This window comes from Staurois parvus, unplaced genomic scaffold (genome assembly GCF_062004578.1).
Source record: "Staurois parvus isolate SC_StPar_1 unplaced genomic scaffold, SC_StPar_1.0 ptg000225l, whole genome shotgun sequence".
In the NCBI taxonomy this organism is placed as follows: Eukaryota; Metazoa; Chordata; class Amphibia; order Anura; family Ranidae; genus Staurois; species Staurois parvus.
This window is the reverse complement of record NW_028318021.1, coordinates 586,248-613,423: the sequence shown is the minus strand read 5'-3', so window position 1 is coordinate 613,423 and position 27,176 is coordinate 586,248. Positions and strand designations below refer to the sequence as shown.

Sequence of the window (27,176 nt, the reverse complement as noted above, 5' to 3'; positions counted from 1 at the left end):
TGGAGCACCCCGCTGGTTGCTGACATCTACAGCCAGTGATCGCCAGCTGCTGTCAATGGCCAGGCCAAGATGATGTCACTCTCACGCATGCGTGGGTGCTCAGTCAATCCTGCATTGCCGGACCTGTACAATTAGCTGTGTGTGTGCAGCTCACTGTATGGAGTTGGCAGGAAGTTGGCAGGGTTTTTAATGCAGAAGAGACATAGCATGTCTCTTCTGCATTAAAAACCCTGCCTGTTCGCCCATGTTGTTTTTTTTCCTTTAAAAAAAGTTCCACTTTAGAACTAAACCCTCCTGTCTATTTTTAGCCAAGGAAGCTGCCATCTTAGCCTCTGTTTGATCTGCAACTGCCATTGTGCTGCACATGTGATCAGTTATGCCATATGATGGTTTGCCAGTTTGTTTGAGAGCACATGCAAATGTGACAATTACACTTCTGAGACATGCCGGTAATGTAACTGTTTTTTGAAACTGTTAGGCCCCTTTCACACGGGCGTTCCATATGTCTATTTACAGATGAAAAACGGGCCCCCATTTATTTCTATAGACTTACGGATGTAAATGGATGAACATCATTTTACATCCATTAATGTCCGCACCCGTTAACAACCGTTTTTTTGAACGGAAAAAAACCCTATTTTTCTTCCGCAAAAAAAACCCCGGAACGGACGAAAAACGGAAGTCAACGGACCGAAAACGGATGAAAACGGATAAAAATGTTATCTAAACGGATGAAAATGGATGTGAACAGATGAAAAAATGCATGAAAAACAGATGAAAAAACAGATGTAAACAGATGAAAAAAAAAATGGATGTAAACTCATCCGTTTTTTTCTTTGAAAAAAAGGTGACTGAACTGAAGAACAAAAACGGAACGCCTGCGTGAAAGGACCCTTAAATTGATGAGTTTGGTTCCACTTAATTGTATTTTTAATCAAAGTATTTTTTTAATGCAAACAGCGTACCTGAATTTGACCTTATATCAATATATTTTTGGCTGGGGGTCTAACTTAAAGTATTTATGTGTGCATATTTTAACAAACGACTTCTGTTATTTGCTTCCCTTTGATCTGTTAAATATGCCATTGAAGGTGTTTTGTTATATCTGTTTGATAAGTGCAAAAAAACTTGTTGATCTATCAGAAATTCAGTGATCTCTGGATTGTAGTGAGCTATTTCTCTTTTCTCTTCTACAATGCTCACATATTTTACTGTATCTATGGAGGAACAGCACTGTCACCAAGGACAGGAAGTGCTAGGACTACAATAACCCCCGTTATGAAAATGAGCTGTTCTATATTCCTAAAATACTTTTTGTCCTATGCTGCTCACCCACAGATAACATACAGTGTGTGAGCGTTGTCACCCTTAGACAGGAAGTATGTCACTGGTAAGATCACAGGGTGAAAATAAAGGTAAAAAGTAGCCCAAAAAAAGAAAACACATGCAGCCACCACATCTAAATACTAGACTGGTGAGTTCCAATATAATACATTTTTGTTCTTGATTTTAGATATTCCTTAAAGCAGTGTTTCTCAACTCCAGTCCTCATGGACCCCCAACAGGTCATGTTTTCAGGATTTCCCTCAGATGAAACAGCTGTGGTAATTACTAAGGCAGTGAAACTGATCAAATCACCTGTGCAAAATAATGGAAATCCTGAAAACATGACCTGTTGGGGGTCCATGAGGACTGGAGTTGAGAAACACTGCCTTAAAGTGATTCTAAACCTTTATTTTATTTTTTATGAGCAAACATGTTATACTTAATCCCCTCCTCTGGGGTCCCCCACTGACATTCCTGGCTTCTCCTGCCTTCCCAGTAACCCCCCTAGCAAGCTGCTTGCCAGAGTGGTTACTTTTGCTCGCTCCCACACCCTATTGCCTGTGTGCATAGACACAGACAGTGGGGCTTTGCCCCTACCAATGCTCTTACATCATAAGATTTGATTGACGGCAGCAAGAGCCAATCTGCCTTGTTTTGAGGAGAGAGCAGAGAGAGCTGCTGCTCTCATGCACAGAGATGGATCAAGAGCAGGCTCAGGTAGGTATATGGGGGCAGGATCCTGGACACAGAAGGCTTTTTACCTTAATGCAGAGAATGCATTAAGATTTACTGTGACCGAGTGGCAGCTGCACACTGGGCAATATAAATAAACATTGTGAGCTTGCTTCTGGGTTTGAGGCACAAATGCATACCTTCTGCTGACCTAGACTGTGGTTGGACAGCGTGATTTTGTCAACAGGTTTCAGCCAATGATTTTTGGCTGAGGCCTGCTGATCGGCTGTGTCCAATCACAGCATTTACAAACACACAGGACTCTGAAGAATCTGGCTGTTTCTTCTCTCTGCAAAGTAGTGGGATAATCCACTTACCTTTTAGGGTAAAATTCTGCTTTACGGATAGGCAAGCTGTACTATATTATATTTTTGTTTTTGGGTTTAGATATGCCTTCACCAGTATTTCAGCTGCACGTAGGCAATAGTAAGTTAAATCACCTGTTACTTTCCTGTATGTTCTATTACTTAAAGTGTACTAAAGCCAGGACGCTGGATTCACTATATCTGGTCTCCCACAGTACACACAACATGGAAATGCAATTATTTTAGCAAATATAAACTGCTAAATACCTTTTTCTCAACAGCAGTTAGAGCAGTCTTGTGACTTCTATTAGTGTCCAGCAGAGCACTGGTTAAAGCTTGTTTGAAGAGTTTTCATTTTTCCTTGATTGCCCTATGAGGCTGCAGGACCCCTGACCCTCTGTCTCGACAGTACTGATTAGCCCTGTGCTGATCACATGCACTCTCCCAAGAAAAAAAAAACTCTCTAGCAGTACACACCAAACTGAACATGTGCAGCTTGCCCCCAAGGCTCTGTTCTATCAACAGATGGACTGGGGACAGTAGAAGAAGTCGAGGATCAAGCATCCTTAGGATTTAGGGATTAACCCCTTAGGTTCCACAGTGAGTATAACAAGCATGCTTTACTGCATATACAGACTGATATTACTGTTATGGGTTTAGTAACACTTTAAAGTGTAAATGGTGCCCTATTAGAGTGTGTCTTAACTGCCATCCACTGAAATAAAATGATAGGTCTCTAGTGGAAGTGCATCTCACCTAAACTGCTCTAGATGAGAGAAGATACATCAGTAGGAGTTTGGTACCACTGTTAGCTTGAGCCAGCATGTGATTTAGTTTACTGGTAACCACACAAAACCAAAGTATCTATTTTAGGTGGAACTGAAATCTATAACAAAGCTGCCTTTCCTTCAGGTACAGGAAAAAATCAGCATCCACCCACACATTTCATTATATGTAGGCGTAACCGTGTTGTCACCCCCACCGTTCAATACTCATCTCTGGTGCAGCAACAATCTTGCATCCACACGGCAGGGACAACCAGCACAATGTGTCTATGGCTGCCCGAAGCTTGAAAATTATTAGCTTGCAGAAGAAAAAAAAATAAGATTCAGCCAACTCTCTGCAGTATCCAGCCAGCTATGAACAGTGCATGAGCAGAAGGATGCTGGGAATTCTTCAGTCGTTTGAAGAATTCATTAAAAAAAAAGATATGCAGGTGGCTCGTAATTCCACAGACAGAAGTCATGTAGGAGAACACAGAAATGGAGCTATTATATAGCCTGTCCAATAGATCAAAGGGATGTTTTGTAAACAAATGAGAGTAGATTAGTCTCCAGCATAATGGAAGGCATTGAAAATGTATAGCTACCATAACACAAAGCATCTGCAAGCTTGTGTATAATAAACTGCAAAAAAAAAAGGCTTTTGTATGTACCATAAAATCTCTTTCTTGGAATCCATTGAGGAATGTAGGATTTTAGAATAGTCGATGACACGTGATTTATACTGCTGTCTATAAGATGTTTGTACACTGACAAAACAAAGACTGTTAAGCCAACCATCATGCTTCAGTTTGGTGAGCTAGTAGTGTATAAGGCCAACAATGGAGGGGTGAGACCTGTGGCCCTCAGTGGACTCCATGAAAAGGTTTTTTACAGTGAGTACAAAAATTTTATTTTCGTTGAAGGCATGGGATTGTAGAATAGTCTATGACATGTGGGACATCCAAAAGCAATCCAACTGAGGGGTCGATAAAGCTACTAAGAAAACCATCTTCAAGAAGCTTGAAGGATACAAATTTACTGAAACTGGAAAAAGAGTGTAATGGGAAGAAGAGATCTAGGATCATCCTGGTATACTAGAGCAGGACTGTGAGCCCAAGTCAGGGGATCATAACAGCTAAGGCATGACAGTTGGAGGTGGCATATTATGGGGGGGCTGGATTCACAGTTTTTGTGTCCAAACCTCCTGTAGGCAGCTGTATAGTCCACATGTCATAGGCTATTCTGCAATCCTGCATTCCTCAATGAACAATTAAATGGTAAATAATCAAAAAGAGTTACACCAAGGAAACTGAAATTGTGTATGGCTTATTATATCTTAGCAGAGTTTTGTCGATTTTGGATGGATTTTATTTTTCTGTCATTTCTTACATTCTCTATTGAGAATTGTATTGTTCCTTGATGAAGTTGATGTAGGGGTGAGGGAACTGCCTGGTGCTTTGATAGGGATTTAAGCAGGGAATAAGGTTAAAGTTAATGTGAAGGAAATTATTTTCTTTGTTAAAAATAACAAACATGTCTATAATTACCTTTTCTATGCAATAGAATTGCACAAAGCCGCCTTGATCCTCCTCTATTTGGGTCCTCCACCAGCGCTCCTGGATCCTCCTCTCTTGTTGGTACCCCCAATAGGAAGCAGAATACAATGGGGACACTCATCCGGGCTCACTTCCAAGTCCTGCTGCTGCGTCCATTGACACAGACAGCGAGATTCTGCCCCACCCCCCGTCACTGGAGTTGAGTGACAGGAGCGGGAGCCATTCCTATAGATCTGCCCAGTGAAGAAGGACAAAGCCAGCAGAGCCACAGTTCTCAGGCACGATGCTGGATCTCGATGGGGCTCAGGTAAGTATAAGGGGGGTGAGGGGGCCAGTTTATGACACAGAAGGTTTTTACCTTAACCGCTTCCCGAAAGCATTAACCACTTCCCGACCACCCTATAGCAGAAATACTTCTACAGGGCGGCACAGGTGCGCAAAATCACGTATACATATGTGATTTTTCATTTCCGGATAGGGGACACGCGTGAGGCACGCGCGCCCTACCCATGCCACCATTCGCGGCCGCGGCTGTCAATCACTGGGTCCTGGCCGGTGATTACTCGCCGCCGCCCTAAAAGCAGAACAAGTGAGAGCACGGTAGGACATAAAGCAGCTGGCATGAAAGGATGAACCCCTATATCCTCAAACATATAATATACCGTGAAATGCAGCGCTATAAATATGATAAAACAAAGGCACTAGTGCATAAATGAATAAAGTGACAGATACAAAGTGAGGCGCATAAAATTAAACGCTAATGTGGACGATATTCCATAAGTGTCTCGCAATTTGGTAGTGAGAAAAGTGATAATAATAAATATTAAAGTGACAATGGTGAACAGACCAACATGAAATATAATACTTCAGGAGAAAATAGCAAAAACTGTCCAAATAATCTCCGTGATGAGTAAGTGAAAGTGACTCTGTGCTAGGAAATGCTGTATGAATGCACTCACCAGAAATGCATATTATATACGCATAATAATATATCCAGCTCTTCCTCAGGTAGGGAAAACTTCCATCCATATGATCATAGTATGGAGACAGGAAAGAAACCCCACTGGCTTCTCACAGCATTACAGGGAAGACTTCAAACACCTAGCTGCATTACAGGGATGGCTCAGGATCCCTCTCCACCATGGACAGAGCCACCAAAACCATATATTCCACCTTAGGGAGAATAGCTCGCACAAACGAGCCACAACAAGCGTGCTAATAGTGTAGTAATTTTATTATAGCATAGAGTTAAAAAACATCCACGTGGGTAACAAAGTAAATGAACATGAAGCTGGCAGCAAACACTCACAAAAATGGCCGCCGGTGATTGCCGAGCATCTCCGATGGGGAACAGAACTGTTTGTAAACAAAACATGTCTCCTCCCTGTCAGCTCATGCACACTGCTTTGGATGGCTGTGTGCAGCAGAGCCATCCAAAGCAGTGGGCTTACAGTGAAGCACATGGACACAGCACACAGTTAAAACTTTGATTGCCCCTCACGTTAACCCCTTCCTGCCCAGTGCTATTAGTACAGTATCAGTGCTTTTTTTTTTTTAGCACTGATCACTGTATTGATGTCACTGGGGATGTCAGTGACACCAAGTCAGTTCTCCCCCAGTGTCAGAATGCCCGCCGCAGTTCCGCTATAAGTCACTGATCGCCGACATTACTAGTAAAAAACAAAAATCCCAATATGTATACTGCCATTTGTAAACGCTATAACTGTCACATAAACCAATTCAATTTACACATATTGGGATTTTTTTGTTAGCAAAGACATGTAGTAGAATACATTTTGGCCTAAATTTATGAAGTTTTTTTTTTTTTTTTTTGCTGGACATGTTTAATAACAAAAAGTAAAAAATACAGTTTTTTTATCAAAATTGTCTTTTTTTTTTTTTTATAGCGCAAAAAATAAAAACCACAAAGGCAATCAAATACCACTGAAAGAAAGCTCAATTTGTGGGGAAAAAAAGATGTAAATTTAATTTGGGTGCAGTTTTGCATGACCCTGCAATTGTCAGTAAAGGTAACTCAGAGCCGTAACGCAAAAAATGGCCTGGTCAAGAAGGGGGGTAAATCCTCTGGAGGGCAAGTGGTTAAAGTAAAATTAAACCTTGAGGGTTTGGAGCCACTTTAAAGTGTTACTAAACTCACAACAGTAAAATCAGTCTGTATATGCAGTACAGCATGCTTTTTATACTCATTGTGGAACTTAAGTGGTTAATCTTCTGCATTGTGTAAAAAGGCTGTTTGATCCCGCCTTCTCTGATCTTACCCTTCTTCCACAGTCCCATTCCATCTGCTGATAGTACAGAGCCCTAGGAGGCACTCTACACATGTTCAGTTGGTATGTATTGCTAGAAAGTTTTTTTTTGGGGGGGAGGGTGCTTGTGATCAGCACAGGGCCAATCAGCACTGTCCAGACAGTGGGTCATGCAGCCTCATAGGACAGTCAGAGGAGAATGAAAACTCCTCTATCAGGCTTTAACCAGTGCTTTATACTGCTGATAAGAAAAGGTATTTAGCAGTTTATATTTACTAAAATAATTGCATTTCCATATTGTGTGTACTATGGGAGACCAGATATAGTGAATGCAGGGTCCTGGGTTTAGTAATACTTTAAGAAGCACTGGACAAATATTCCAATGCTAATCAAGTTGTTGGCCATGGACTGAAGAAAGTCACTTGGCATGTGAACTACATGACAGCATAAAGATGTTAATAAACACCCAAACAGCGACTGCAAACTAAGGCTGGCCATAGATGGCTTGATTTTTTTCAACCACCCATCCACAATAAGCAGCGTGGTGGATGAATATCTGCTGCCAAGTTTTATAGCAGATATGGCACCCACAGCTGCCTGAACACAATGAGGATGCCGAACAATTGCTTCATCTGTGTATGCAGTCACAGTTTGGCTGATAATTTTCCACCCAGCTCAACAGATTTTGGTCAAGCCAGGTGCTTGCAGAGCTACCCAAAACTCGAATTTCAGCTAATTCAGCAGGAATAGGACAAAATTCCATCTATCTATAGAAGCCTTTAAAATGGACACAAACACTGGGGATGATTTACTAAAACTGGGGAGTGCAAAATCTGCTGCAGCTGTGCATGGTAGCCAATCAGCTTCAAACTTCAGCTTGTTCAATTAAGCTTTGAAAATAAAACCTGGAAGCTGATTGGGTTCTATACAGAGCTCCACCAGAGTTTGCACTCTCCAGTTTTAGGTGTCAAAAATACATACAGTACAGGTTGCTGTTGCTTTCTAGCTGCCTTCTCGTCATACTGGTCCCCTGGCTTTAGCAATTTCCTAGCCCTGGGCTATACTGATGATTAAATCTCTTTGCTACCAAGATATAATCGCAGACAACTAACTATCTCATTAGGATCACCTTGATTTCAATGAAATGCCAATAGGCAGTTGGCATACTGGGGTTCATGACTGCACAGTCAATTTTATCCAAAAGGTGAACTAACTTTTACATCTCTCAGTAGTAAAATGACCTGGAGCAAGTATGCATCGCAGCTCTTCAGACTTCTCTTGCTCCATACTTATTTTTGGTTCTCTGGCTAAGCCTAGGGCTACACTGGCAAATAATCACTTTGCTGCTAAGATAATCAAATACATGTTTCCCATTGTCTCAGTTTTAGTCAAGCAGCAGTTAAAACGGTATTAAACCCAAAAGCAAAAGTGTAATGTATTTGAGCTTACCATTCCTTAAATGAGGTGGCTGCATTTGTTTTGCAATTTTTAGACCTTTCTCCTTTATTTTTACCTGGTGATCTGGCCAGTAACATACTTCCTAGGCTAAATTCACACCTATGCAGTTTGAATTTGATCCGTTTCTCCAGTGTTTTTGGAGTGCGTTTTGCACATGCGTTTTTGATGTGTTTTGCAGGGTTTTTTTTCCAACATGTTGCTGGGCAGAATAAAATGCGAAAGGCATAAAAAAAATGCACTACATGATTTTCTGCAGCGCCACAATTGAAGTCTATAAAACCAAAAACGTAACGTTTTGCGTTTAAAAAAGTCCCTGACCCTTTCCAAAAAATGCACCGGGTGAAAACGCTCAGATGTCCCATAGGAAATCATGTTAAACGGACTTCTGTGCGTTTCTGGGAAACTCAAAACGCAGCCGAAAATGCATAGGTGTGAACCTAGATTAAGGCCCCATGTACACGGGATGTTTCTGAACAATGGAAACTGACTGCTGGAAAATGTAGGTTAAAAAACGTCTGTTTAGCTGCATTTGCATAATGCTGTTATGCGCGTTTATGCACGTTTGCATTTAGAAGCGGTTTTTTTAAAGATAGGCACAGGAGAAGCTCCCAAATGCCCAGAATGCACTGAAAGTGGTAAATTATTAACTATTTCAGGCTGTTTCAGAGAAATACAGAGAGTAGAAGCAGAGACAGCAGTATGTGTTGAGATTAGCTTAGGTATGAGTTGCTCATTAACATTTCTTTTGTTTCCAAGGGTGGGAAAGGTGTCTGGTGAAGGGAGTCATTAAGGCCACCTGGTGGGGGGATCCCTTATGATTAAGTCCCGGATGTGACAAATCGCGTCAGCGAAGTGACATCGGACACAAGGACCAGGAACCGGAAGTGATACGGTGGCCATCTTTACTTCTGGAAATCGCTGTACTCTCCACATGGGAACTGCCTGGTAATCCCCAGGAATATACGGAGTTACACTATCATCATTTCTTATTATATATGTTTGGAGCCTGGAATATTTGGATCAAGGCTTACGGATAACCATGGAGGGATGGTAATACAGTGTTACTCTGCAATAGCAAAGGAGGAGAAAGTAATTTGTTGGGTGATTTGTGCAACTGTCATCTTAAGGCGTTTTCTCTTTTATCTTTGGTAAGGGTATATATGCCTACTCATTAGAAGTGTCACACTTTTGGAGTGGTTTTCACTGAGTGAAACACATCACGAATTGGCACGAGTGTTGTTTGAAATTTTTCACAAGTGTTTCACTATTTTTGTGATATATTTAATTTTTTTTTTCTCCTTTAGTATTATGGTAATACACTATTTTAGTTTATTTTTATTTTTGAGGTCTTCATAAAAGTCACTGGAAGGAATCAACACTATAAGAAATTTCAAGTTTATTACATCCATCTTTCTAATATTAGTTTGGACTATTGAGACACTGGACACTGTTATGAGTATTGTTGATTGGACTATTATTTATTATCACTTATAAGGGGTGTGAGTTATTTATGTATTCCAATTAGGAATTTGTTTAGTGAGGGGGATATTTGATTCTTTTTAGAATATTTTTAGAATTTTGTACTTTCAAGGGTTGAAAGTTTTTTCTAATTTGAATCCAGAGAGCGATTGGGTCTTTGTGAGATATACCATATTCACATTTTTGGTTTTTATAATTACTTTTAATTAACCTACCTGCATGTCTTTGAAGTGTGTAAGGAAATGCACACTTCATGCAGATGATGTTCTGATTAGGACTAATCAAATAACCCAGTGATGCAATGCAGAAGTGCTAATCACATATATGATTCTTGACAATCATTTCAACGATTCAGCTTGAAAAATATTTTGCCAAGAGAATAGGATGAAGTCATACAAGGCTTAATTCACTAGGCTTGAAATGCATGTTGTTTATTTTCAGACATGGGGACGATATTTTTAACTCCTTTGGCTGCCCTTGGTTTAAATAACAGTTGTAATGGCAAATAATCTTTATAGCTTAGTGAATTAAGTCCATAGTATGGTAATGTAAAAAAGTAAGGTGTGAGTACAATCACCATCCTGCTATGAGAACAGTGGATTCCACTTCTGACCTGCCACCTGTAGATCAGATGGCTCCCCATAGACATCTCTAGATAAAGCTTATGTCTAGCAGAAAATGGAGACAATCAACAAGAGACCATTAACTTTCCTCATTTTATGAATGTGGTTTACAGAACAGAAACATTTTAAATATAAACACTCACCTCAAATTACACCCCTCTGCATATACTGACTATGCTCCTCCCAAAATGAAATATAAATGTATAATACATTCCTTCTGGGAACTGACTGAATGTTCTGACATTGGAATGTGCTTAAGTCAAGTAAGACTTCAAAAGTAGACAGAGCTTTCCCATATGGGAGATAATCTCTTGTATCACAGATGGAGCTTTGTCTAAAATGAGGTATACACAATACACAATAGTCAAGTGTTTGTGGACACCAGTGTATGACACGTACTCTATGACCAAAATTGTGTGAATATCTAATTGTTGGCTTTAGAGGTTTACAATAAAGGATTTGGATAATACTATAGCATACAAAGGCATTTTGTACAATTGTGCTCTTCCAGATTTGTAGTACCAATTTGGGGAAGGCCCAAAGCCAGCTCCACAATGACATGGTTTGATGGGTTTGGTGTGGAGGAACCTGCGTGGCTTGCACAGAGCCCTGACCTCAACCCTATTGAACACCTTTTGGATTATTAGGAATTTCCATTGAGAGCCAAGTCTTCTTGTCCAACATCAGCACATGACCTCACAAATGCTCTTTTGGCTGGATAGACACAAATTTCCACGCTCGTGGAAAGCCTTCCTAGAGGCATAGAAACTACTGATTTCGGGCCATGTCACATTAGTGATCGTGGTGGTTACAGTTCCAAGCTTGTTTAGATTTCCATTAGTCGATAGTCTGACCATAACCAACAGACATTTTATAATAGTTGTAAACCTCCGTCATGAAAGCATATCTCTCTATAGTGTGTACTTGTCTCAATTAAGAGCACTAACTGTCATTTCTGTCTTCTGCCTCGTTCCTCTGCTCTCAGCATGAATCATTTATGACAAGTTTTCCTGACACCAAGAGAAAAATGGAGAGAGGGGAGGGAGATCCAGCTGATGGACAGCCTCAGCTCTGTTCCTGTGAGCTGTGTGAAGGGGTGTGTGTCCCTTCCCTCCAATCACCTCTCAGAGCTCTCCTTACTGAGCTCTGCAGAGTGTAGTTTCATCTCTCCGCCCCCTTTTTTTGAACTCTCAGACATGGTTTATAATTTCAGCACTTTGAGTGGATGCAGAGAAGAGAAGACTGCAGATAGACAGGTAAAACTTATGTACGAGGATTTCTTTCATCTCTGTGCATCACCTGAGGCCAGTCACTTCACTGGGTACATGTACGGGTTTACAAACTCTTTAAGCACCCAGGGGCGGACTGACCATTTGGAAACTCGGGCACTGCCCGAGGGCCCGGGGTCAGTAGGGGACCCCATGAGATGCCCCTGGTACGTTTTTCATAGGCTTTTTTGAGTTTGGGCAAGGACACAGGGGCCCCATGATCCCCTATTGCCCGGGGGCCCCATGATTTGTCAATCTGTCCCTGTAAGCACCCACTCAGATTGTTAATGTACCTACAAATCTGATGCTATGCCATGCATTGGGGGCTCATACACACTATGTTCGCTGAGCTGCGTTCATCTGCATAGATCAACACAGGCTCAACACAAAGGCACAGAAAAAACAATGGTTTTCTATGTGACCTTTTCACGCCACAATGCTTTGTTAAGATGGGTTATAGTATGCTGCATAAAAATTTGTATGCAGCACAACTCACCAGATGTGTCAACGGATGTCATTGCACCACAATGCATCACAAATGGGACACTTTAGTCAAGTGTTCAGACAGAGATTTTAAATTGTAACACTTTAATAAATTTAAAAAAAAACACAGCCCCTACACATTGCGCACCAGCCCACATGAGTTTTAGCATGTGGGCTGTCATGAATGACCCCTAATATGCATTGTTCTAGGGCAGCCCATTTGTTTGAATGGGTTGCCAACACACCGAAAATGACACCTGCAGTATGTTTTCCAATGCAGTGCTTCACAAAGCACAGTATTGCTTTACCATGCATTGTGATGTGCTGCGACATAGGTGTGACGGTTTAGTATAGTGTGGTGCCATTTAATATGATTTACACTGTGAAACATGCATTACCATGCAGTAACACATGGTAAATTGTGCGTTTTACAGCGCTTTACCTCAATGCAATAATCTATATGGGTCCTAAAATATAAGGTCATTTCTGGAAGCAGCAAATCAACATCTTTACCTCTGTTTATAATCTTAAAAACATTCAAATAAAACTGATCCAAAAGCATTATAGCTTCCCTTTAATAAATGTTGCATCTAGAATTTAATTTAATCCATTGTGCTCCTGACTGGTGGTCATGATAGATGTGCTATGGAATGCTCTCAATTTAATGTGCATGATACTACAGTCAATACCTTGACAGGTCCTGTCAGGCACGGGTTATTTTCAGACGCGGCGCAGCTGCGGAATTTTGATCATGGTCAATCAGACAGCCATTTTGTGTAGGGAGCCTTGATTTCCCGACTGATGGAATGACAAGAGGCTGCACAGATCACGGCAATAGTCAGCTATCAGCAGTGTCAGCTTCCTCTATTCTCACAGTTTTCCTAAATAAGGTTTGTAAATCCTGACATAGATTTAGGGATCTCACTCCCTGCTGTTCTCTTTGAAAAGAAAACAACCTGCTATATGTGTCGTTCAGCACAAATGCAAATCTCTCATTAACACACAAGTGATAGAAAAGTTAAGTATTCAGCAAAATGTATTTTTTGTGGTTTAAATATGCCGAATATGACACATAAAAAACTATAACTTTTACCCAAGTATCAATGGTGTCACATAATTGGACAACTGTCTAAGAGGGGATTGGGATCTCTCAATTCCTGTTGTGCCTCTGGGAGAGGAAATAATGAAAAATTTTTGCAATGAGACAGACTGCAAATACAAAAAAAACCCACAAAAAAACAAAACAAAAAAAAAACCTGGCAGAAGTTTTTACCCCTTAACCCCTTTCCACTCTATTCAAAATTAAAAACAGTTCTGGCTTTACATTTACGTTAAAGATGAAGTCCATGCAGTTATAAAAGACACAAATAAATGCAATTCTGCATTAATTAGTAAATCATTAAATGTATTTTTTTAATGCACTAGTTCCTATTAAAACCCAAAACAAAAATGGAATATATTGCAGCTTACCCATCACTAGATGTGGTGGCTGCATCAGTTTTCTTTTTTTTTTGGCTTTTTTCCCTCTGTTTTCACCCAGTGACATGGCCAGTAACACACCTGCAGTATTAGTGAGACACCACTCTGGAGGAATGAGCACAGCAGACAGCAGCATTTTCAGTCTGGGAAGGGGGGGGGGTGTTAAATGTATTAGCAGATTTCAATACAATAACAAATTGAAGCCAAACTCCAGCTCACATTTTATAATCACTTGCAGCAAACAGTTTTTTCCTTTTTTGGGGGTAAAGGTTTTACATGAATAAATAAAAGCTGAACATTTTAATCACCTCTGCCAATGGTAAATGGATGGTCTCATCCATGTAAACTGATACATTCTGATGGAGAGCTTGAGCTTCTGAAAAACAACAGACTTTCTTACTAAGTCACCAGATGATTATAGAAGAAAGGAAGCCTAAAAAGGGAATCTAATACAGCCATCACATCTAAGAGTTGGTCATCTGCAATGTAATAAATGTTTGCTTTTAGTTTAATACTGCTTTACAGTGGCAGTAAACTAATTTTTTACCCACAGGTAAGCTTATAATAAAGCTTACTTATAGGTAAAATTAATATTTCCTAAACGTGCACAGTTTATTAGATATTCTCTCTTTTTTAAAGCTGGCGGATGAACTCTGAAGGAACAGCATACCCCTTGCCGTTCTTTCAGAGTACTGTGCTGTGGCCTGGGACTCTTGTTCGTATGTGGCGTAGTGACATCATCGCGGCTCGGCCTGTCAGACGGAAGGAAGACCGGGTGAAGATGGAAGCCTCTGCATCTGTGAAAGCGCGCCGCTGGAGGGCTTCGGTTTAAGGTAAGTTTTACATAATGTTTTACATAATGTGCTAGTATGTGATGCATACTAGCAAAGTATGACTAGTGATGGGCCGAACACCCCCATGTTCGGTTCACGGTCGATCATTCGAACCTACCGAAATTTGGCAGCAAACTTTGAACAGGAACAATGTACTGAGCGATATCTTATCACATCTAAGCATGCAGTAAGATACCGCTCAGTTACTAAAATACCGCATGAGTTATATTATTAATTCTTCCGGTATTTTAGTAGCGAAAACATTCTTTAATGTTTCCGCTGTCAGTGGGGTTCCCTGATGACAGCTGAATGTCAAAAGAATTGTTGGCATTGCCCGACAATTACAAAAAATTTTTAAAAATGGCGTGGGGTCCTCCCTTCCATCCATACCAAGCCCTTCGGGTCTGGTATGGATTTTCAAGGGAATCCCCACACCAAAATTTATAAGTGGTGTGGGGGTCCCCCAAAATCTCCCCTGAGCATCCCCCCCCTCCTGAACCATACCAGGCCACATGCCCTCAACATGGGGGGTGCTTTAGGGGGGCTCCCTCAAAAAGCACCTTGTCCCCATGTTGATGGGGACAAGGGCCTCTTTCCCACAACCCTGGCCGGTGGTTGTGGGGGACTGTGGGCAGGGGACTTATTGGAATCTGGGGGGCCCCCAGATCCCACCCCCCATGTGAATGAGTATGGTGTACATGGTACCGCTACCCATTCACAAAAAAAGTGTAGAAAAAAATGACAGGAGACAGTCTTTGACAAGTCCTTTATTTAAAACAAGAATAAAAAAAGTCCCCCTGAGGTAGATCCAACATCAATCACGAAACCCACCGCCACTGCCGACCCGAAAAAAGAAGAAAAAAATAAAGCTCTGCTTTGGACGCTGGCTGCTGCCGTCTGACAGATGCGCTGCGATGACAGTTCTTAAATACGGTGATGATATCACAAGGGGGTGGGGTTACCTCTACCCCCTTGTGACGTCATCATGCGCTGTGATTGACCAAAGCAGTGCACCTGACCACAGGTCAGGTGCATTGCTTTGGCCAATCACAATGCACTTTCAGGGTGCAGTGTATTGTGGGGCCTTACTGCGAACACACGAATGGCCCATGTTCGAGTCGAACTTACGTTAGACTCGAACATAAAGCCCATCACTAAGTATGACACTGCCTTGCAGGGGACTTTTTTTTTCCCCTGCAGTTTACTACTGTTTTAAGTACCAAAATTTGACTTGGTATTAGCCTTGCTTGCTGGCGGGAGAAAATTTTTTTAAAATGTATGCCAAATGAATGATATTATATTTGATAGTCCAAAGAGTCTTTAAAAAAGACTGTGGAGTTATTATAAATAAACCATCAGGCGCGCGCACATATACACAAACGCACGCAAAAACACCAACTAATCAATCCAGGCCAGGAATTCCCGTCTGAGTCACTCTGGTTGACTTCTCATATATATGGCCAGCAAGGAATCATAAAACGGATACTGCTCATAATGGTCCCTGAGGAAATCATGTTCTGCTTTTTTTTTTTTCTACGAATTACGTTGATAAGAAATGGTAACAGGGATTTCTCGTGTTCAGAGGTCAAAGTGGGGTAGCCAAGCAAGGGAACAGGATGTCATGAGTTAGATGAGGCTTGAGGGGAAACATCATGGATGGTAAGTCACCTGATGTGGGGCACAGGAAAGCGTATACGTATGAATGAATAAAAATTTTGTAGCGCTAACTACTGAATAAAATTCATTATTAGAATAAACACTGAAGCTTTTGTTTCCCTGTATTTTTACTGGCTGAATCCATTTACAATGGTATATTTAGCCATGGTTTTATTGCCTGGGATTGCCCTCTAAGATTTAAGGTTAGAATGGAAATTCTTCTTGACCTTTTTGTAGCTACACAGATAAGCAATGTCACCTATCAATCTCTTTATTACTGGAGGCCTATACATGGATTTCGAGTAGATCCGAACTCAAAGATTGAAGATTTATTATGTTATAGGAAACATCTAGGAATGTCCAGTGTTCCTAAGCAGTATCCTAAAAAGAAAAACCTTTTATCTGGAATTCCTCCTGAAAAATAGCAATGTACTTCCTAGTATGTCAGAGTGCCCAGGCTCTCCTGTACCTACACCCTCATAGTTGGTTGTATATCTGCAGTGTGAGATCTAATGCACTGCTGCCTCTAACTGTAGTCTCCTGAGATTTGCAGTGAGATTTGTTTTGCATGGGTAAAACACTTTTGCTTTAAAGAATGTGTAAACCCAACATTTCATATTCCTGATATTTGCCTGCTGTACCATGTACTTGTATGAAAAAGTATTCTGTTCTCTTTGTATTGCTTCCTTTGTGTGAAATCCCTGGTGTTCCTGCCAGCTCCTCTACTTTCCTATTAAAAACTGATGACCAGGGGCAGACTGACCATTTGGAAACTCGGGCAGTGCCCGAGGGCCCAGAGTCAGTAGGGGGCCCCATGAGATGCCCCTGGTACCATTTTCATAGGCTTTTTAGAGTTTGGGCAAGAACACAGGGACCCCATGATCCCCTATTGCCCGGGGGCCCCATGAGTTGTCAGTCCGCCCCTACTGATGACACTAGGCATGAAAGCACACCATGTCTAGTTCTGTAGTTAAGCTGGGAACACATGCACCCCTCCCCCCCACAGCCATTCACTGGGGAGACCAGTGTTATGCTGTTTCTCCTCCCTTAGCATTCTGAGCTCCTTATGCAGCTGAGAACAGAGAGTCATGGGAACACTGTCCAGGTCTTCCCCAACTATTTTGCCCTACAGCCAGGCACATAGGCTCACTCACACGTTTCACCAATACCCAGTCTAGGGGTGTTGTTTTTATTTTTGGAGGACTTGGATAGGGATGATGGAGATGTGTGGGATACTCCAAACATAGGAACTATGTACACTTGAGGAATTTATGTAATCTTCAGGAAAGCTATGTAAGAGTCCATACTTGAATCAAACAGTGGACTTCAGCTTTAAGGCAGTCGGAGAAAGTAGTAGCAGTAACAGTGGTAGTAGTAGTAGTAACAACTTCTTTAGAGCCCTAGAGCAGTACCCCTTTAAAAGTAGGCCAGGTGGACAAAGCTCTTTGGAACACCAGCAGGTATCCCCTTTGCTAGACCCGCAGCTGACTTCCTAGCACCAGAGGGTGTTAAATAGCACAAAGTCTCTAAGATCCTTTAGGGATGTTTGTACTCAAAAGACCCAAGAGCAGCTGGATGTCTTCTACTGTGATACCAAACCAGAACTTCAGTAGACAGCCCCTTAGTCAGCATAGCAGAAACCGGGTCTCAGCATTCAGGCCCTCAGGTCAGTCACCTGAGGCCGCATAGCAATGGATGCATTGGAGGGCAACGTGCCTTCCCCCAAGCTTGGACAATCCTACGCAGGAAAGACCCAGAGCAAGTGTTACAAGCAGACAGTAGGGAATTTCTATTTCCAAACAGCTAATATGCAGTTGAAAGACTCTGTTTCATCTGCCAAAAGATCTGCAATTTTGTATGGTTGTGATCCAGACCAGTGGTCTCCAAAGTGCGTCCCGAGAGCCAGATGTGGCCCTTTGCTTTCTTTTATCCACCCTTTGGGGCACTATTTCATCCACTGATAGCAACAATAGGGCATAATTTCCTCTACTGACATCAATGAAAGGGCACAATTCTTCCCAATGATACCGATGATTAGGTAGAATTCCTCACAACGACACCACTGATGGGGTGCCATTCCTGCCATTGACATCAGGACCTTTTCTACTTACAATGGCCAGTCCAGCCCTTCTAAAGTCTGAATGACATTAAACTGGCCCTTTCTTTAGGAAGTTTGCAGACCTCTGATACAGACGATCCCTATCAGATAGCACAGTAAGTCAAGTAACAGTCCTATTTCCTGGTTGAGCTTTTCTATGTCTTCAGTCTGATCAATGGCCTATGGACCAACATCACCACATTAGTTATTCCTTGTCCATTCAGGTTATACAGGAAACTGGGGTGTGTGAATCATAAGACCAGCTGAACTGAATTGCAAGTCCTTTGTCATGTATTTCAAATTTCATGTATTTCAACCTTATTCAACTTTCTCTCATAGAGTTCCACTTTAATGAATGCAAAAAAGGACAAAGAGCCAAAATACATTTTAATCGTGGATAAGTATGCACTAATTGTGTTATAATGGAATTTGTATTGTACTTTCAAGCGTTTCGTATAGTGCCGTATTGCAGCTGAATTGTAACATTTGTATTGACAAACAGCTGAGCTGCACTGCAGTCAGACAGAGGTAAATATATATCTGGATAAGGGATAAGGGTTAGGTCAGGGAAGGGAAGTTTACAGTATCAGTGCAGTTTGTTTTATCCTGTAAGTCAGTGGTTTCCAAACATGGGCTTTTACTTTATCTGACCCCTGGGGCACTAATCCACACACTGATACAAGGCACTGTTCCTCCCACTGACACCAACAATGAGACACCAATCCTTTCACAGACACCAACAAAGGGGCATTATTCTTCCTACTGGCAGCAACAGTGGAGTATTATGTTTCCCACTGACATCAATGGTGGGATGCTATTCTTCCCAATGAAACTACCAATGGGGCACCTCATTGATACCAACTAAGGGACACTTTTCCTCCCACTAATACCAATGATGAAGCACTATTCCTCCGAATAATACAAACCACTGACCTATTTCTCCCACTAATACCAATGATGGAACACTATTCTTACCACTGACACCAATGATGAGACATTATTCCTCCTACTAACACCAATGATGGTGCACTCTTCCTCCCACTGACTTCAACAATGAGGCACCATTACTCCAACTAATACCAATTATGAGGCACTATTCCTCACACTGGTGTGAACAATTGGCACTATTTATCTTACTACCAATGACGGGCACTATTCTTCCTCCTACTGACCACAGGCGTTAAGTAATTTCTTTACACTCACTGACCACCAAGCCTGAGACAAGCCTGATGTCTGTGACCCAGCCCAGATGTGTGGGGCAAAATGCATCAGAGGTGTGGGTGGAGCAGTGCCAGCTGAGGCCATACACTTTGCAAGTGCTGGGTCAGTTTGAGCGGCATCTTTTGAATGCAACTTCAACACTCCTGGATTGGTGAAACTGACGCTTGCTCCCATTTTCTGAGCACTGGTGGGGAGACCCTTGAGCCTTAGCTTGGAGTGGCACTGCAACTTTTTTTTTCATTTTCAAAGCTAGAGACTTTGGGGTTGATTTACTAAAAGCAATTAAACTGTGCACTCTGCAAGTGCAGTTGCTCCAGAGCTTAGTAAATGAGCAGAAGCTCAGCTGACTTCCATCATCCAATCATGTGCAAGCAAAAAATGCTGTTTTTTTATTTTCCTTGCACGTGATTGGGTATTCTTGGCAAAGGGAAGCTTTCCCTCATTTACTAAGCTCTGGAGCAACTGCACTTGCAGAGTGGAATTGCACTTTGCAAAGTGCAGTCTATTTGCCTTTAGTACAGCGATGAGCAAATCCTTTGGCACTATATAAACTCGATGTAATAATAATAATAGTAAATCAACCCCTTTGTCTAATCTCACTGATGCCAGGGCATTTTCTACTCCCACTGCCCACAGTCCAGCCCCTCTAAAGTTTGAAGGACAATAAACTGACCCTTTGATTCACCCCCGGTGTACATCTATACAGTTGGTGCCGCTGCGGATCCACGCGAAAATCCGTGCAGCCGCACCACCCGCAAAGAGAATTGTGGACACCGTATTTAAGAACTGTCATCACGGCGCATCTGTCAGACGGCAGGTACGCAACCATACTGGGAACCGAGGTTCCCATGTGGGCTGCATTTTCCAAAGTAGTGCAGGGACTTCTGTCCCTGCGTGTCATAGGCACGAGAATCCATTCAAATGAATGGGCTCTTGTGTCCGTGCAAAACGCAGCCCACACGGCCGCATAGGTGTGAACTTAGGGTAAACAGTGCTTTAAGTGACCAAAAGACTGAAAGCAATTAGGAAATTGATTAAAAATACATTTCAACAGGCACTATAGTTATTTTGATTAACTGTGAATTTTAATTGTTTAGTTATACAGAGCTAGGGAATAAGTGACAATCTGGATCATAGGCTAGGAAGACCTTTTGTAACTTTATGTAACTCTCGAACTGCCATCAAATTTGTCACGTGTATGGCCAGCATGGCTGTATATGGGAACATATTTCCCTAGAGACCAGAAAAACCAGCAATAGTATATTACAAGGTAGTTTATGTAAAAGCAGCTCTAATAACATTCATGGATGGATACACAAATGTTTCAGAGGAATATCAAATCAGAAGACATTCAAAATGACGGTGGAACGGGGAGTCAATACTTTCCTCTACACACAAGACTTGCTCTCCAGTATTCCCATAAAATAATTTTGCCTACATAGCCTATTATATCAACTTCAAATACAGTATCTCATTTTGTATGCAGTCACTGGAACTTCCAAATACTCCAAATACACGATTGTGAATATTCTAAGTAAAGATATCAAATAATGTAAGTTTTTTTTTATTTTAGGTTTAATGTTTATTTAAATATACATTACTAACTGCTACTTTATATAAACCAGTTGATGATTTAGATCTACTTCAAAACGCCGCTCTTCCTTTTTTTCACTTGGGAACCTGGATAATTCAGAATTATTCAAAAAGGGAATGCAAAAAGCAAAGTGAATGTGCAAAGTGCAGTAAGTCTAGGCAGCCAGTAATAAAATGTATATTAAAGAAAATGTAAATTCAATCACTAAAACCTCATATAAGTTTTAAAGCTCAAATCCGCGTTCTCTGGTACTTTAAATAATTTGCTTTGGCCTGCCTGGACCAAACAAATTATTTGCATGCCAAAATGGACTGGCTGCTGCTTAGGCTGTAACATACTGTACTGTAGCAGCTTGTGCTGAGGTATAGAGAGAATTGCCCATACTGCATTACCACCATTTAAAAGAAGGATTGTTTTTTATAAATAAACACAAGGCTTTCTTTGATTGGCCAAGGTGGATTAGCAGGCAAATAACATTGCGGATGATTGAGGGGAAGGAGCTGAGCCCGGAGTTAAAGTTTGTTGTAAACTTCTGACATGAAAATTAACAAAGCATATCCCTTGTATAATGTGCACTTGCCTGAATCCAAATCAGAGTGTGATTTCTGTCTGTAGTCTGGTTCCACTGTTATCTGCATTTCTAACAGTCTGTGCCAACTCCAAGGGATTTAGGGGGGTGGGGGTTGAGGGAGCCCTGTTACAGTCTGAGCTGTGCATGTTTCCATACAAGATTATGTAAAGAGGGCAGTGTCCTTTCCCTACACTCAAGTCTCATATTACACTCAGTTTTCCTCTCTAAGCTGTGCACTGTGTAATATTAGATCCCCGCCCCTGCCTTCTGACCATCAGAAACCCTGTGTAAACTGTACGCTTTGAAAGACAGTAGATAGGGTTGATCACTTCACTGGGTTTATGTAAAGTGGTTGTAAAAGTTGATTTTTTTTTCTTAAAATAACAAACATGTTATATTACCCTATCTCGATCCCTTACTTCCTTTTCTGGAGTCCCCCGCCAGCACTCTGAGTGCACCCAAAGCAAACCAGCTGCTGCTCCCAAGATGGGCTGTGTGCATCCATGGACACACATGACATGGCTTGGTCATGAACCACTTTAACATGTTAACCACTTTCTTACCAGGCTATAGCCAAAATATGGCTACAGAGCGTCTCTGCTGTTCCTAGAGGGCATCCATGGAAGTCCTCCTGTATCCATGGTTCCCATAAGCCCCCCCCCCAATCACAGCAGCCCTTTACCATGTGATCAGCTGTGTCCAGTCACAGCTGATCACATTCTAAACACACTTGCCGGTTATCGGCAGTACTTTCTCCATGCGTTTTCACAGCCTGAGGAGAGCAGAGCCGGTAATCGGCAAGCGTAACAAGGGCATGTACACAGATAATCAGGGCACTGATTATCAGTGCCCTGATTATCAGTGCAGCCCCATCAGTACTGCCTAACAGTGCCCATCAGTGCCTCCTCATCAGTGTCACCTCTCAGTGCTTCCTCATCAATGCCCCCTATCAGTGCCACCTATTATTATTATTATTATAGAGTATTTATAAGGCGCCAAAGGGTACATTAATGCCCATCAGTGCCCATCAGTGCCACCTATCAACGCCCACTAGGGCTGCCTATCAGTGCCACATCAGTGCAGCCTCATCAGTGCTTCCTCATCAGCGCCCATCTGTGCCACCTCGTCAGGCCCATCAGTGCTGCCTCATCAGTGCACATAAGTGAAGGAGAAAAATTACTTATTTGCAAAGTTTTATAACAGAAACAAAGAAATTTTCTTTTTCTAAATTTTAGGTCTTTTTTCATTTCTTTAGCAAAAATAAAAACCCAGTGGTGATTAAATATCACCAAAAGAAAGCTCTATCTGTCTCAAAAAAATGATAAAAATTTCATATGGGTACAGCGTTGCATGACCACGCAATTGTCATTCAAAGTGTGACAGCACCGAAAGCTGAAAATTGGCCTGGGCAGGAAGGGGGTGAAAGTGCCCTGTAGGCAAGTGGTTAAAGAGGAACTTCAGTCTTTAAAAAAAAATGAAAAGTCAATAAATAGACACCCACCAGACCTGGGATCCAGCGCTGTCTTCAACCGGACCAGTTCTTAACTGGGTTCTTAAGGTCCCAGATGCCGCCATCTTGACTGTGGGAAACTGGCTGTGACTTCCTGCACCAGGTGCGGTGTGCCTTCCCGTGTGACATGTCCCAGAAGGTTGGGGGTGGGTGGGGACAACTTCCAACTAGGCAAGAAAAGTGGAAGTGTGGGGGAGGAGGAGGATGAATGGAACGTACTTTAAGTGAAATTCTGATCCAATATAATTTTTAAAGTTATTTTAAATATTTTTAAATCTTTCATTTACTAACTTTATATCAATAATGACAGCACTCTGTCCCTGTCTGCCAATTGTGCTCTTTTGTTGTCATTCTGTCACCCAAGCTTCCAATGAAGACTATGAGCGGCTGTTTCACCACACATTAGGCATGCATAATCCAATGTTGCCACCATAAGGGAACCCGCGATGAGAAATGCCATAGAGCTATCGCTGGAGTGCATACAGACAGGAAGTGACCGCAAAGTGGCTGCAAGAGATCAACAGCACTGAGATGCAACAAAGAATGGAAAAATGGTAAAAACAAGTCTTTTATTATATATATTTTTGGCAATTGGTTATGACCTACAATGCTTTACCAAACTTAGGGGTTGATTTACTAAAGGCAAATAGACAGCGCACTTTGCAAAGTGCAGTTGTACTCTGCAAGTGCAGTTGCTCCAATGCTTACTAAATGAGCAGAATATCTGCTGACTTCAATCATCCAACCGTGTGCAAGCAAAAATGCTTTTTTTTTTTCCTTGCAGGTGATGGGTATTCTTTGCAAAGTGAAGCTTTACCTCATTTACTAAGGTCTGGAGCAACTGCATTTGCAGATTGCACAGTCTGTTTGCCATTAGTAAATCAACCCCGACATGTCATCCATTAAGATTTCTGCATGTTTTTTAAGGCTCCGTTCACACCAAGGCGTTTTTTAGTGCTTTTTGCTTTTTACAGAAATGCACTACAGTCCATTTAACATGGCTTCCTATGGAACATGTTTACATCTATGCTTTTTTGATCTGCTGCGTTTTTGTAAAGGGTCAGGGACTTTTTTAAAAACAAAAAGCAGCATTTTTACTACAATAGAGGTCAATGGTGAATCTGCTGGAATGCATGGTAGTGCGTTTTTGTCACGTTTTTGCCGTGTTTTGCGTTTTGCATTTTTATTCTGCCCAGCAAAAAGAAATTCTACTTTAATTTCTAAAAAAAAGAGCTGAACATGGTAGAAACGCATAAAAAATTAATAAAAAATGTGCGTAGAAAAGCGGAAGACGAGCTGCGAAAAGCACTGCAAGACAGACAAAAAGAAAACTGCATAGGTGTGAATGGAGCCTAAAAGAGATACTATTGTTAGGATACAAGTGAATTAATCAAATAGTTTTTTGATTTAAATACCTTCTAAATCTTCCCATATCATATTAAAATTGATGATTTAAAGCAGAAGTTAAAATGTTTAGTATTATAACTGCACCTTCTGGACAAAAACAACAAACTAAGTACTGCAGATGGCACATATGTACATCTTTAAATTAGTTACATTTTTCTAAAAAGTTCTAAGTAAAAGCTCTCGGCAGCTGAATAGTGGCTTGAAGAAAGTATTTTCGATTGCGGTGGAATTTCAACAGAGACATCCTTCCTGAGCTCATCATTGAAGGAATTGGGTAACAGGCATGCTGCACAGACTGACAAGCTCTGTACTGTCATTCAACCTATTGACAAGCTCTTCACTGATATTCATATTTGTAATATCTGAGAAGCAAAATGGTTAGTAAGCAAAATAGATGTTTGACAATAAAATTGTTAAGATACTCAAGATATGCAGTTACCACAATAGCCCAACAAGCCTTAAGCAGTTCCCCCCACAGTGCCACATCAATGAATCTAAGGCCTAATTATAGTGGGAAGAGCCTATCTACACACAGGATCATGCTCAGAAGCTTCCACCACACATATATGAAAATGGTGTCACCGGTAAACTCTTATGTTGTAACTATGCTAAGTCTCTGATAACCTCATCTTGCCAGCTGGTGTTACGATCTTGGAAGTAACTCAGGGAGTAGCAGACTGTCACATTTCACATTATTTCATAGTTTAAATTACATTAAGAGCCACCTGACAGCACTATGTTGAGAACCCCAGGTCAAAAGACCAGATGTTTTCAATCTGCAATATCAGTGAAATGATAAGATGTAAACTAACAACAAATCAGATGCATACAGGAGCTTAGGAGTGCAATAGTAGGACCAATAAAGCTGTAAAGAGCCATATTTCTGAATGTAGGTAGGAGTTTATGGTATACCAAAAGGGGAGATTTCCTACCACTTCCTGTCCTGTAGACATAGCAGCAAGTAGGAGGAAATCTTTGCAAAGTGAGGGAAATCCTCTCTGACAGTTGTCATTAAGATAGGGAACCCAGAAGGAATATTTTCCCCTCTATTCTTATTCCGGAGTCAACTGAAAAATTTGAATTTTCCATCATTTTCCGACCCATTGACGATGGTCACCAACAAAAAGAATGTTTCTCCTTAGCGGTGACACAGAGAGCAATAAAAAAAAGCTCAACATGGAGAGAAGGTCAGCACCAGGGGCGGACTGACCATTTGGAAACTCGGGCACTGCCCGAGGGCCTGGGGTCAGTAGGGGGGCCCCATGAGATGCCCCTGGTACCTTTTTCATAGGCTTTTTTTACTTTGGGCAAGGACACAGGGGCCCGATGATCCCTTATTGCCCGGGGGCCCCATGAGTTGTCAGTCCGCCCCTGGCCAGCACTCAAAAAAAGTCCAAGTTGAAATTTTCACTGAAGTCCCATACCAGAAAAAAATACATTTTGGGGGAACCCAGGCCCCTTTTATTAAGGATAAAGATAGAACTGGCTGGTGTGTTCCTGAAACATTGGTGTTTTTTTCTGGTTTAGGAGTTCATTGAATATTTTCACTTGGACTATACCTGAGTGCTGGCTTTCTGCTCATTTAGAATTTTCCATGGTACCACCTGTGAGCATGGTACCTATCCTTATTTATGGTTCAGAAGTCTGTGCGATACTGTATATGTTATTTCTAGCAAAAAAAAAACTGACAGGGGTTCCAAACCCTCAGCACTTTGCCTAAAACTGAAAAAATAGGCGGAAAGGACCATAAAATATATATGTTGATTGTCTGCTGTGGGAAACAATTTTCAAGTGAAAATGATTGCAGCAGAAAAAATGGCTAGTGTTTATATAGGTAGCCTACTGCATGTACATGTGTGTCAGTTTGTGCTTGTGCATACAGTATATAGCCTAACAAATACATGTAATCCATCCTCTCATAACAGATGAAAATCAATTTTCCATACCAGCGACAGGTACATTCATCTTTGTTGCACTGCCATAATTACAGTGGACTAAGATGAATTGCATATATTGTAGTTACCATGGCTGTCTGCTGCAGAATGCTGTGTGTAGCTGGAGGATACAGGAGGAAAGAGGGGAGAGGGAGAAAAAATATTCACAGACTTGTACTTACTGAGCTCTGCAATACTTCCCACACGTGTGGCAAGCAAAGACTGCTCTATAGTCCTCAGTTCTGATTGGCTAAACATCTGTACATCACCTGGTTTATTGGGTCTTTGGTGCTCTCTATGGAGGTTCAAACTGTCTGGAAGGCAGAGGACTCCTGAAAATACAAAACCAAAAGAAATAAGATTGCTGCACTCTTAGCCTTACAATTATATAAGGTCATCTATTTATGGTCAAGAGCTCGTTGCCCACCTAAAGGGTAATAACCGAGATATCACTTTAGGGTGGAGGTCGGTGGGTTGAGTCATCCACTGGCTTCTTGCATCTATTCCAGTCAGTTTCCAGGTCTTCCCACCCTCCACAGCCATTAGGAGAATTGAGGGAGCTCTCCATTTCCCCATAGCTTTCTCACAAGGTGAAGGAAAAATTGGAAACCC

General features: G+C 41.5%; 1 protein-coding gene across 2 annotated transcripts in view; it reads right to left on the bottom strand.

Annotated features, from left to right (window-relative positions):
* Positions 1-27,176, bottom strand: part of LOC149460556 (ankyrin repeat- and BTB/POZ domain-containing protein 3-like) — a 317,765-nt gene that overhangs the window by 109,365 nt on the left and 181,224 nt on the right. The window contains exon 2 of one of the 2 annotated variants that reach the window (XM_089679466.1): positions 26,747-26,896. The exons of the other annotated variant lie outside the window; for it this stretch is intronic. Coding sequence (XP_089535592.1) covers positions 26,747-26,896 — 150 coding nt within the window. The remainder of the gene's footprint in view (positions 1-26,746; positions 26,897-27,176) is intronic. 2 annotated transcript variants of the gene reach the window in all.